At 35.8% G+C, this 12,072-nt stretch overlaps 1 protein-coding gene across 6 annotated transcripts in view; it reads right to left on the bottom strand.

Annotated features, from left to right (window-relative positions):
* Rmi1 (RecQ mediated genome instability 1) overlaps positions 1-12,072 on the bottom strand; it is a 262,437-nt gene that overhangs the window by 237,030 nt on the left and 13,335 nt on the right. For 4 of the 6 annotated variants that reach the window (XR_015448776.1, XR_015448774.1, XR_015448777.1 and 1 more), the window contains exon 3: positions 11,355-11,444. Coding sequence is in view for 2 of the 6 variants with exons in the window: in XM_021242595.2 (XP_021098254.1) it covers positions 8,633-10,477 (1,845 nt within the window). In the remaining 4 variants the exon portion in view is untranslated. Of the gene's footprint in view, positions 1-2,699; positions 10,514-11,354; positions 11,445-12,072 lie in introns of those variants that run through there. The other 2 variants (XM_021242595.2, XM_013078757.3) reach the window with 1 other exon arrangement.

Here is a 12,072-nt window from a genome sequence, read left to right as displayed (position 1 = left end):
TAGAGGTTCTCATAGTAGGTATTGATGATCCTCTGGATTTCTGTTGGATCTGTTGTGACTTCACCTTTTACATTCTTAATTGCATGTATTTGTGCCTTTTCTTTCCTTTTTTGGTAAGGTTGGCTAAAGGTTTATCGATTTTATTCTTTCAAAAAAAACTAACTCTTTGATTCATTGATTTTTTGTATTGTTCCCTTAGTCTCCATTGCATTGATTTCTGCCCTAATCTTTATAATTTCCTGTCTTGTATGAGCTTTGGATTCATTATGCTCTTCTTTTTCTAGGAGCTTGAGGTTCTGCATTAGGTTATTTATCTGAGTTTTCTGTTTTCCTAATATGGGCATTCACTGCTATAAATTTCCTGCATAGAACTTTCATTGTGTCCCATAGATTCCTGTATGTTGTACTGGCATTTTCATTTACTTGTAGAAACTGTTTAATTTCTTTAATGATTCTGTGACCCATTGGTTGTTCAAGAGGGTGTTATTCAGTTAAAAACTAAATAGACATTTCTTTTGACCCAGCTATTCCCTAAGGTATCTTCCCGAAAGAGTTAAAGACATCACACTACAGTGATACATCCATGTGCATGTTTACAGCAGCACAATTCATAACAGCTAACTCTCGAAAGGGGTCGATATGTCCACCAACAGATGAAGAAAATGTAGTATTTATACACAACAGTGTACTGCTCTGCCATAAAGGAGAATAAACTTGAGTCATTTGGAGATTATTGGGTGCACCTTGAGACTATGTTAAGTAAATCAGACACGAGCTTAACTATCCCATGGTTTCTCTTATATGAGAGGGAAACTCAATATATGAATAAGGTACAAAATAAAAGAGAGATAATAGGAAAAAAGAAAAAAGTTATTGTACTCCAGCATGGACAACACATCTAAAAGTGTACTTTGAAAAAAATAAAAAATAAAAAAATAAGTGTACTTTGATTTAGTATAATCGTCTTATGTGTTTTATGTTTTTTGGCCTATTACTCTAGTTAATCTGTATGTTTGACAATTAACTTTATGAAGATTTATAAGTAATCTGATGCTGGAAAATAAAGGCGGGGTGGAGGGAAAGGGGAAAGAAAAGAATTGGTATGTGTTATGTACATGTACCAGTTCCTCACAATGAATATAATCAGTATGTACTACAAACATGTACTGTGCTAATAAAAATTTTAAAGAAATTTAACAAACAGTTTTTCTGAGACAAGGTTTTGTTATGCAGTTCAAGCTGTCCTTGAACTCACTATGTATCTCATACTGGCCTCAAACTTGTGGCAATCCTACCTCAGCCTTCCAAGTGCTGGGATTACAGGTGTGAACCACCATCATGCCCAGCCTGAATAAAACAATTTCTAAAGCATAAATATGGAGAATTTAGATAATACAAACTTAATCCTATAGCTGCATATAGAATCTGTATATAGTCAGCAAGAGATATACAAAAATGTCTTCATTAGGCCAAGGTTACATTGTTATAGTATAATAAAACTGGAAATGAACAAGATTAAAGAAAAAAAACATGTTATGGTTTATATCTAGATGTCCCGCCCAAAGCCCTATGTTTTTGTAGGTGGGTTTTCGGGAAATGATTAGATCATGGGGGCTGACACTCATCAGTAGATTAGTCCACTGATGTTTTTATAGCTAAAGGTGTGCTGGGAGGTGAAGCCTGGTTGGAGGTCACTGGGGGCACAACCTGGAGTGTCTATCTCCCTCCCCCTTCATTTCTGCTTCCTCACTGCCATCCCATGAGCAAGCCTCCTCAGCCTTACCCGTCTGCCATGCTGTCCTGCCTTGGAGCCAGCCAACTATGGACTGAAACCTCTACAAACCTTGAGCCAAAATAAACCTTTCTTTCTTTAAGTTGTGGGTGTCAGGTATTGTATCTCAGTGATGAGAAAATAACTAAGACAATGATTTGAAAGAAGTTTAAATTCTCTGAATTGAAAAATTAAAATCACTAAAAACTTCTTAAATCATTTTGAAATGAAAAAGAAAATTACATAGACCATACACTACACCTCATACAATATATTCCCAAAGTAAGTGCAAATTACAAGAAAATTTAAAAGCCTGAAAAACAAATGGACTTTGTGTATAATTCAAAAACAGTAAGTCTAAAGTATGAAACATAATGAAATAAATACAACTGTAAAAGGTAAGAAAGTGGAAACTTTCAAAAGGATGTTATAGAACTGATTAATACCAAATAAAATGAAAACAAGTTTCTTTGAGACATTTAACAGGTTTAAGAAAAACAGAAGAAAAATAACATTAGGAAAAAATATAGACAGTAGCCAGGCACGGTGGCATATGCCTATTTTCTCAGCCCTTGGGAAACTGAACCAAGAGGATTACAAACTAGAGTCATGCCTGGGCAATTATTGAGATCCTGTCTGAAAATAAAAAGGGAATGCAATTCAGTGTGAAGGCTCTGGGTTTAAGGAAAAAAGAAACGGGGGGGGGGGGAGCTTGGGAAATAGCTCCATGGAGTGCAAGTTTAGAATGTGTGAGGTTTAGGTTGAATCCCCAGATGACGAAAACTTTCAAAAATCACAATGTGGCAATGGTTGTAGTAATCCATACTTGGGGAACCTCAGCACACAATTTGAGAACCATGAATGTAAGCTGATCATTAATAGGGAAGAAATGTTGGCTGACTTCAGCTCATCAAATCTCATTGTTCAAGTCTGCTTTTGTTTTTTAGACAGGGCTTCTCACTGTAGTCCAGGCGGGTCTCAAACACATCCTCCTGTCCTAGGGTCCCAAATATTTAGGCTATAGGTATGTCTATCACACCTAGTTTGAGGGTTGGCTTTTTGTTGTTGTTGTTGTATTTTTTTTTGGTTTGGCTTGGTTTGTGAGACAGGGTCCTGCTATATAATCCAGACTGGCCTCAAACTCAGTGATCCTCCTGCCTCAGCCTCCCTAGTGCTGGGATTATAGGTGTGCACCGCCATGCACAACTGAAGTTTTTTACTATTATTATTTCTTGGGGGGGGGGACTGGGGATCGAACTCAGGTCCTTGTGCTTGCGAGACAGGCGGCGGAACCACTGAGCTAAATCCCTGGCCCCCAACTCAAGTTTGTATAGTTTAATATCCATTCCTCTCCCTCTCCTGGAGGTCAACAGATGGGGCCCTCTAATCAGCTGATCTTTCCGGTGATCTAATAAGCTGGTCTGTCTTGGGGCCCCATGCTATGTCACCTTATTATCATAAACTCAGGTGTATGCCAAATATGAACAACCACCACAGATTATGTGAAGGGAGAGGGGACTGTGTACGAGTTATTTTAAATTAAAATAGAAATCCTGGTCTATAAAAAAAATTCCCTCAGGAAGTTTGAGCTTTTATGATTAACAGGTAAGTTTTATCAAGTGCTTTTACTGCAAGTTGTAGACTATAAATTGTAGTGACCGACAGGAATGCAAAGAATTGTCTATAAATATGCAACATCTGTACTGACCAATGTTGTTGATTTCCCTTCACTGTAGGAGCACTTTGACTCCATTTGTACATTAATTTGATCATTCCTTTACTTCCTATCAATTTGTACTTTTTTGATTTTTACTTTGAAACATTATACTGTGTATCTTGCTTGGCTCCTGCTGTAACACGTTTTGTTTTTTGGGTTGTTTTTTTTTTGGTACCGGGGATTGAACTTGGGTCCTTGTGCTTGCGCAGCAGGCGGCGAAACCACTGAGCTAAATCCCCGGCCCCATGTTGAATTTTATATCTGGAAGAGAGCCACGACTTTACCTTTTTTGAAAATTACCTTTTCTCAGGAAAAAATAAATTTAAGATTTCTTGTACTTAGTTTTATAAAGTACAATTAATATAAAGTGAAGACCAGTTAGTAAACCACTAGAATAATCCAGGCCAGATAAGACTAGCAACAGAAACAAAGCACTGAGAATTAATATAGGATAGATGGAAACATTTTTCAATGGCTGAATATGGAGGGAGAAAATAAGGTCTTACAGGAGTAGGCAAAGACTTCATACACAAAACCCAGACTGCACAGGAAATACTACAAAGAATCAACAATTGGGACCCCATCTTATTAAAAAGCTTTTGCAGGCTGGGGATTTAGCTCAGTGGTGCCGTCGCCTGCCTCACAAGCACAAGGTCTTGAGTTCAATCCCCAGTACCAAAAAAAGGCTTTTACACAAGAGAAACCACCAACAGAGTGGAGAGACAACCCACAGAGTGGGAAAAAATTTTACCACCTATTTAGATAAAGGACTAATATCTAGAATATATAAAGAACTCAAAGAAATCAGACCCCCTCAAATTTAAAGACCCAATACAAAAATGGGCACCTGAAATGAAAAGACACTTCTCAGATGAAGAATTAAAAATGGCAAATAGGGCCGGGGATTTAGTCCAGTGGTTCTGCCACCTGCCTGGCAAGCACAAGGTCCTGAGTTTGATCCTTGGTAACAAAAAAAAAATGGCAAATAAATATATTTGAAAAAGTGTTCAACATCACTGGTCATTCGTGAAATGCAAATTAAAATAATGAGATTCCATCTCACTCCAGAAAGAATGGCTGCTCTCAAGTAATCAACCAATAACAAATGCTGGAGGGGCTGTGGAGAGAAAGGAACCCTTCTCCACTATTGGTGGGAGTGTAGACTGGTGCAACCACTGTGGAAATCAGTGTGGAGATTTCTCAAAAAACTAAAACTAGAGGTTCCATTTGACCCAGCTATATACCTCTCCTTGGTACCTTCCCAAAAGAATTAAAAGCATCATACCAGCAATATATGACGTTCATGTTTACAGCAGCAGTTTGTAGTAGCTAAATCTTGGAAACAGCTCCAATGTCCATTAACTGACAAGTCAATAAAGATGCAGTTTTTTATACAATGGAGTACTACTCTGCCATAAAGGATGAGCTTCAGACATTTATAGCTAAATGGATGGACCGTGAGACCATACTCTTAAGTTAAATAAATCAGACACACATGTTTAAATACCGCATTGTTTCTCTGGTGTGAGAAACCAAAAGTGGAAATAAGGACTGAGATGTATAATGGATGTTGGAAAATGGGAAGAAAATGTTCAAGTGGGAAGGGGAGCAAGAGAGGTGGGAAGGAGAAAGGAAGGAAGGCACAAGAAAAAAAGTGAAAATAGAAGGAAAAAATGGAAACAAAGCTTCTGTACATAGGGAGAGGAGGGGCTTGGGGGGAATGGAATAAAATAAAATAAAATTTATTTTAAAAAATAAAATAAAAAATAAAATTAACAGAAAAAAGAAAATATGGTCAAACTTTTTAAACACCAGAGAGAGAGTATAAGAGGAGAACATTTAGGGAAAAAAAGGTAAGGAAAGATACCATCAAATTTAGATCTCTTACAATAAAAGAGATGTATATCCAAGTATACAGACACAATTACTATTACAACAAATAAAAGGTCAGTGTTCTTAAACTTTGAACCAATTATCCTTCAAACAACAATGTAAAATTGTTTTTAAAACCCTTTTTTTCTAGTCTTTTTTCTTTTTCTGTGGTACCAGGGATTAAACCTAGGGGCTTGTGCATGGTAGCTAAGTGCTCTCCCACTGTGCCACATCCCCAATCCTTTTTTTCCTTCTACTTTTATATCATATCTTTATACATATATGTCTTACTTCAAGATATTTCCTGTTACATTTTCACTAAAATGAAACACAATGTCTTCATTTATTGAGCATTTAATGTCTTAAAATTCAGGGCACTATTAACATTTTTTTTTGAAGATTAGTAAAAATAACTTTACCTATCAAAGATAACTTTGTAACAGTAAAGTGGAAGAGAGGTAAACAGCTTAGCTTTAAAACAATCAGCACTCACAATAAAACTAAAAGACTCATGTATAGTTAATTCACAAAGGGGATAATTATATTTAAAGATATGAATAAATCCCTTACTTTTATCCAGTAAGTGATCTCAATATTTTCAACATGCCATTTAAACTATTCTTGAAAACATCTTGGCAAAATAAAAGCCAACAAAGCAATTGCATCTGAAAGTCTGATCAAATCTTATCAACCGGTTTTTAATTTTTTAAACAATATAAACAACAAGTCTTTGGGGGTCTTCAACATATCAGAAATAAAATTATCAAAAAAAGAAATAAAATTATCTATAATTATTAACTTTCAACAATATCACTCAACATGGAACACCAATACTTTACCAATGGAAAACAAATTTCTCAACAATAGCAGTCACCAAATTCCTTCATCTTATCATTTTTTAAAAATCTATACATACAACAAACATGATTAAATGCTTAATTTTATATGTGTACCAATTCCTCACAATGAACATAAGTATCTACTGCAAACATGTAATAATTAAAACTTGAAAGAAAAAAATAAAAATATTGCATAAAATTTAAAAAGAAATTAAACTTCAAACATCTGCATTAGTTTGAATAAGCTAAAAAAACTACTGAATCAAGTAAATAAATATTGTGGGGGAAAAACATTTTTTAATTAAAATGAAATAAGCAAGTGGTTGATGGGATTGTGGTGATGTGGTACCACTCTTCCCCCTGCCTGGCCCAGATTTTCAGAAGAAACAAGATACAAAATTGACTGTGGCCAAGAAAAAGTTGCCAGAATTTCAAAAGAAAAAGCATTGGTGGACCTGTAGGAGTGAAAAAAGATTAAAAATAGCAGTAACCCTGAGACAGCCACTGCTGGTGATTGTCACTCCCCTGAGGATGCACTCAAAGACCTAGCTACTTCTTTCCCACCACCTTCTACTAATGACAACATGTCACTTGGCAGTGTCCTTTCCCCAGCATCACTTTAGAACTATGATGCTGACAATGGCCAATCTCATAGATGAAACCAAGACTTTCTCATCAACCAAGAGCATGACACAACTTTCTCACAAGTTCTGTGTCTGAGCCTACATCCTACATCAAAAGGTGAGGGCCCCATAATCTGCAAAGATGAAAGACCAGGAAAGCTGGTACCAGGAGCTAACAGTTGCCTCACACTCTACCTATCTAACAAACAACTTAGTAGCAAAGTAGAAGTATTGAAACAGCAGAACCAAGATACTCTGGAACACCTGGAAAAAAGGAGCAATGTCAGCCGCAGTTGACAAAGGAGCAGGTAGCTCTACAGGAAAAGCTGCAAGTTCATCTTCAGACCATATTCTGATGTCTCAGAAGAATTACAGACAGCCACTGCTAATGTTCATCAAGCAGCCTGGTAACAGCAGAAGAGTCTGAGGAACTTGCTATCCACCTGAAATCTTTCCGACAGTGTAGGAGAGTGCTGATGTGGACTACATCTGCTGTCTTGGATGGAGCAGCAGCAGGTGGACAAGTATGAGGAATCAACTGAAGTGCTTGATGCCCTCAGGTTGGAGGTGTCTAAGAACAACAAAGGCAACAAGCACCTGACACTGCAAAACCCAGAACTGTAAGAAAGGCTTTACATCCTCATGGCAGAGAATGCAGCCATGTATGTGAGAATGGAGGAGCTACAAAAGAAACTGGAGATATCCCAACTTCTACTCCAATAGTTCTCTAGCAGGTATGAATCCTCTTGCAGTGACCAACAGTTACAGCAGGCCAGAAGAAATGGGCATGGCTGGAGACACACATGGACCCATGAATGGGTCAAACAACGACAGCTGGATACAGCTCAGGTTGCAGACAGTGAAACACTGCTATGTTGCAGCAGAGGTGCAGCAAACATCAGAGCAGCCCCAGTCTCATCATGAGACAAACAGCAGACAGATACCAGGAACAGGGCTTGACCTACTAAAGTCAGAAGCAAGGAAACTGAGAAGCTACTGCAACAAGAGGACCCTGGACCCAGGATGACAGGATGTGACACTTCTTGGATAGGATCCAGGAACAGAAAAGCAATAAGAGAGCCAGGGATTTAGCTCAGTGGTTCCACCACCTGCCCTGCAAGCACAAGGACCCGAGTTTGATCCCTGGTACCAAAAAAAAAAAAAAAAAAGAAAAGAAAAGCAGTGAGAGAGAAAAGCTAAGAAATCTAAATGACAGACTTTGTTGAATGATGCATACTGTTTCAATAACAGACATATCCTAGTAATATAAGATGTTAATACCATAATAGAGGAAACTAGATGCTGAGTTAAAAGAAACAAATTGAAATAAGCTATAAAACTTCATTTTTTTACAAAAACAATTTCAGCAAGAAGCTAGCTTAATCTGATGTTCAACTGCCTAAACATGAAAACAACCAAAGCATTGTTCTAAAAACTTGTTTACATTTGTGAACCCCACTTTATTAGAAACAATTGTTGTAACAAACATTTCCCCGTTTTCATCTTCAACCAGAGTACTTCCATGTGCTTGTTTATGATGCCTCAATTTCTGAACTCTTCTAGAATATATAATAAGTTTATGCAAATTATAGTAGGAAGGAAATGACTTGGATTACTCAACATCATACTTTTTGGTCATACTATCCCATAAGGTTCCAAAAATTAAGAGTCACACAAATAGTCCTTGAAGATTAATAAACTAAAAAGAACACATTTTCTGAAATCTGAACCAATAAAAGTTTCAAAAATAAAATTGTGAACAAATTTAAATACTTCCTTCTTTTAAATTGTTCTCTAATACTATTTAATGTTATTTATTCAATCGCTTCCTTAGGTTCTCAAGGTGTTCCATATTAACATCTTGTAATGCAAGTACCACTGCTTTGTACAAGGAAGGATTAAATGAAATAGTCATTAAACAGCACAAATCTATTAGATCTCTCTGACATTTTTGCAAACCTTCCAGGAACTTTTGATATTTGGGAGGATCCTTTTTTAACTGTTTCATTTCTAGTACTGAAAACCCTATTAAATTGGTAAGTATTTCATCTACAAAGTCTACATCTAGATATCCAGTGCCATCAGAAATCTTTGCAGTTATACTCCAAATGCCACCAGAACTTGAAAGATTTCCGGTTAAAGTTACAATAAATGCTTTGACTTTCACTGTTGTAACTTCCTTTGGTTTGCTGGCCATTAAAACAGAGAGATAGGTGAAGGGTGGAGAATACAAATCTGTGCCAACAGAAAGATCAGTGTTTCTCTCTGATCTTAAAGAACACACCTGTAAGTGGTGACCACGTTCATTAGAAACTTGTAAACTCTTGACTGGCTCACTATTTAATATTTTATCATTTAAGGAATGTCCATCCAAACTGCTGGTTTGTTTTACTTTATTATCTGCCTCTGAATTCTTATCTTTATTTGTAAAATTATGTGCTAATGGTACGTTACGATGACCTGAAAAAACACTACTATTCTGGTCTGTAGCAGATAAAGACCTGTCTTCATGAGTCATCTGTTCAGGTAAGATATTTTCATTCGAATTACTAATGCCTTGTTTGCAAATCAAAGAAAAGTCATTCAGAGTAGTAGTTTTATGTGAAAATCTCTCCATACTTTTATCTGTGTTTTTGTTCAAAGTCAATGGCTGTGATTCTTTAGTTTTCATCTGTTCTTTTTGGACAGTTTCTTCCAAAAGCAAGGCTTCCTCCAATGAAAAGTCATCCAATTCCCCATCAGTGAAATACAGAAATTGGTTTGGTGGTTTCTCCTTTGGTCTTGGGGAACTGAATCCTGGCTCAAAATCTGACTGTCTCACAGAAACAGTGTTCAAGGAACTACCTGTGTTGATACATCTTTCCAAGGTGTCATTATTTGCTGCAAGCTCATCATTTTCATCAAGACTTGCCAAGAGTTCTTCATCAGAAGGTCCTAACACAGGATCTAGAACATCTATAACTTTGGAGATGTTTTGGTTAGAATTATTTGGTATGACTGAAGCTATAGGATCAGATTCCCCAATTAATCTTGCAAGCACTTTTTCCTGTGCATATTCTTCTAAAAGAGCATCTACTTCACCTCCTAACACTTTCACATTTTCTGGTTTCAATAAAAGAACACCAAGACGGAATGAAATGTTTCCATAAATCAAAATTTTTGTGCCTGGAGGAAGATCACTATGAAGAGCTGGAATAGACTGATATTCCATTCCTTGCATTTGTACAACTCCATCAGTTAGCTGTAGCATCAACATTGGAGAAGGCTTTGCTTCCCAAGGTTTGGGGGTAACTTGTGTTTCAGCTGTAACTAGATCATTTGTAGTATTCTTTCCTCTCAACCGTTGTATCTGAGAATATGCAGGTTGACTTACATCAACCAAGGAATTAATCTGCAGAGCATAAAATCCATTCAGTTCTCCTTTTGGAATTTCTAAAATGTCATCAGGTAAAAGACGATGTTCCAAATCTCTCAGATCAGTAAGTAACCATTGCTCAAATACTTGTTTATTCATTTGTGCCTGACTCAAATTAACATTATTATTTTCTTCTAGGATCCAGTTAATGCAAGCTTCCAGCCACATTTGAGGTACTTTAACATGCCATGTAGCTAAAAGCCAAGTTTCAACTCTTAATGCAATGCTAGCTACACTCATTTTTTTTAAATAAAATAAATAATATGCATCTGTTACCTGAAAACAAAAACAAAAAAATGACGATAATTCAGTACATTTAAACACAGCTTTTTAAGAAAAATATAGCTTCTATAATTCTCTATAACACACAAATAGGCACAACCGCATCATTTCAATTTTTCTCTCTCCAGCACCTTAAAAATCTGACTTTCAAAAAATAAATAAATAAATAAAATAAAAAATAATAATAATAATAATCTGACTTTCTACTTGGCCAAAATCAAACATCAGGAAAAATCAGATCATACAATGAGAAAAGCAAAATGTTTAAGACATAAGTTGGAAAGCTGGCTCTGTCAAATTACAAATTATATGACCTAATAAACGTCTCATCTCTAACACACTTTCTTCATTTGTAAAATGTCAAAACCACCATCTAACAGAGTTGAAAGAATTACATGGATAATGTTTACAAAGCATGACAGACTTTAAAAAGACACTCTCAATAAAAGTAATTATTTTAAAATAACAAATTTTAATCATTTAAAATTTAGTTAAAATAAAATGTTCACTGAAGTTGTTTTTACATCTGTAATTAACACTAATTTAACTCTATTCTAACCTATACCCCTGTATTTGGCCAGTTAGCACTTAAATATGTGCTCTAAAGATAAAATTATAACAAGTAATAGTGGACTTTGAGCTGATGCAAAGCATCTATTTGTTTTGCTAAATATTGTCAAGAGTCCTACCAGGTAAATACACTCTGATTTTCTCAGTATAATACAGTAGTAACAAAACACTAAAGAATAATCAATTACATGTTCACAACCTATTGATGAAGATATTCAAGAGACAGAATTTATCTAAGTTTTAATATGTCTGTAAGAAAACTTACCACTTGAAAGACCTATACAGGATATGACGACAGGATCTGGAACTGACTGTTCAGCGAAGTACTCAAAAATCTCTACTGCTCAGAAATGGCCTTCAGAGAGAAAACAAGAATTATAAGATAAGGCTATAGAAAGAATTTCTGTCCTATTTTCATAAGTCCAAGATTTTCATGGTATAGTCCCTGTTGATTCTATTATTAGGGTAGAATGAAGGCAACATAGAATAAAACAGGAGATTTGGAGTGAGATAAACAAAAAAAAGTGACTATGAGAAAGTTCATTTTTCTAAACCTATTTCCTTTTTTTATACTTACTTCATAAGGCAACTGTGAAACTATAGATAGGAGAGGAAGTATTTGAGGTAGCAGCTCAGAGCATAACTCTGGTGTCACACTATGTTTCACTTACAAACTCTGTGACCTTAAATTATTCAGCCTCAAGGTATCCTAAATAATCTTATTTGTAAAATTAGAATAAAGCATTTTCCTCACTAGCTTATTGAGAAGATTAAATTAATATATAGAAAAAGCAGCACTGACACAGTGAAGTCAGTAAATGTAAACTATATTACTAAGGTAACTATTATAGCTCCTGGCAAAAAGCAGTCACACAAAAACTATAGTTTTATTTTAGAATGAACTGGATAAAGTCCTAGACTGCCCTGAATGTCATGAAGTGACACTTCTTTTTAAGTTCTCCAACTAGAAAATAATACACCTA

Source organism: Heterocephalus glaber, unplaced genomic scaffold (assembly GCF_053883595.1).
Source record: "Heterocephalus glaber isolate CG9 unplaced genomic scaffold, H.glaber_assembly_v1.0 deba00000546, whole genome shotgun sequence".
Taxonomy (NCBI): Eukaryota; Metazoa; Chordata; class Mammalia; order Rodentia; family Bathyergidae; genus Heterocephalus; species Heterocephalus glaber.
Note: the sequence above shows the minus strand (reverse complement) of the source record. Positions and strands in the feature narration are given on the sequence as shown.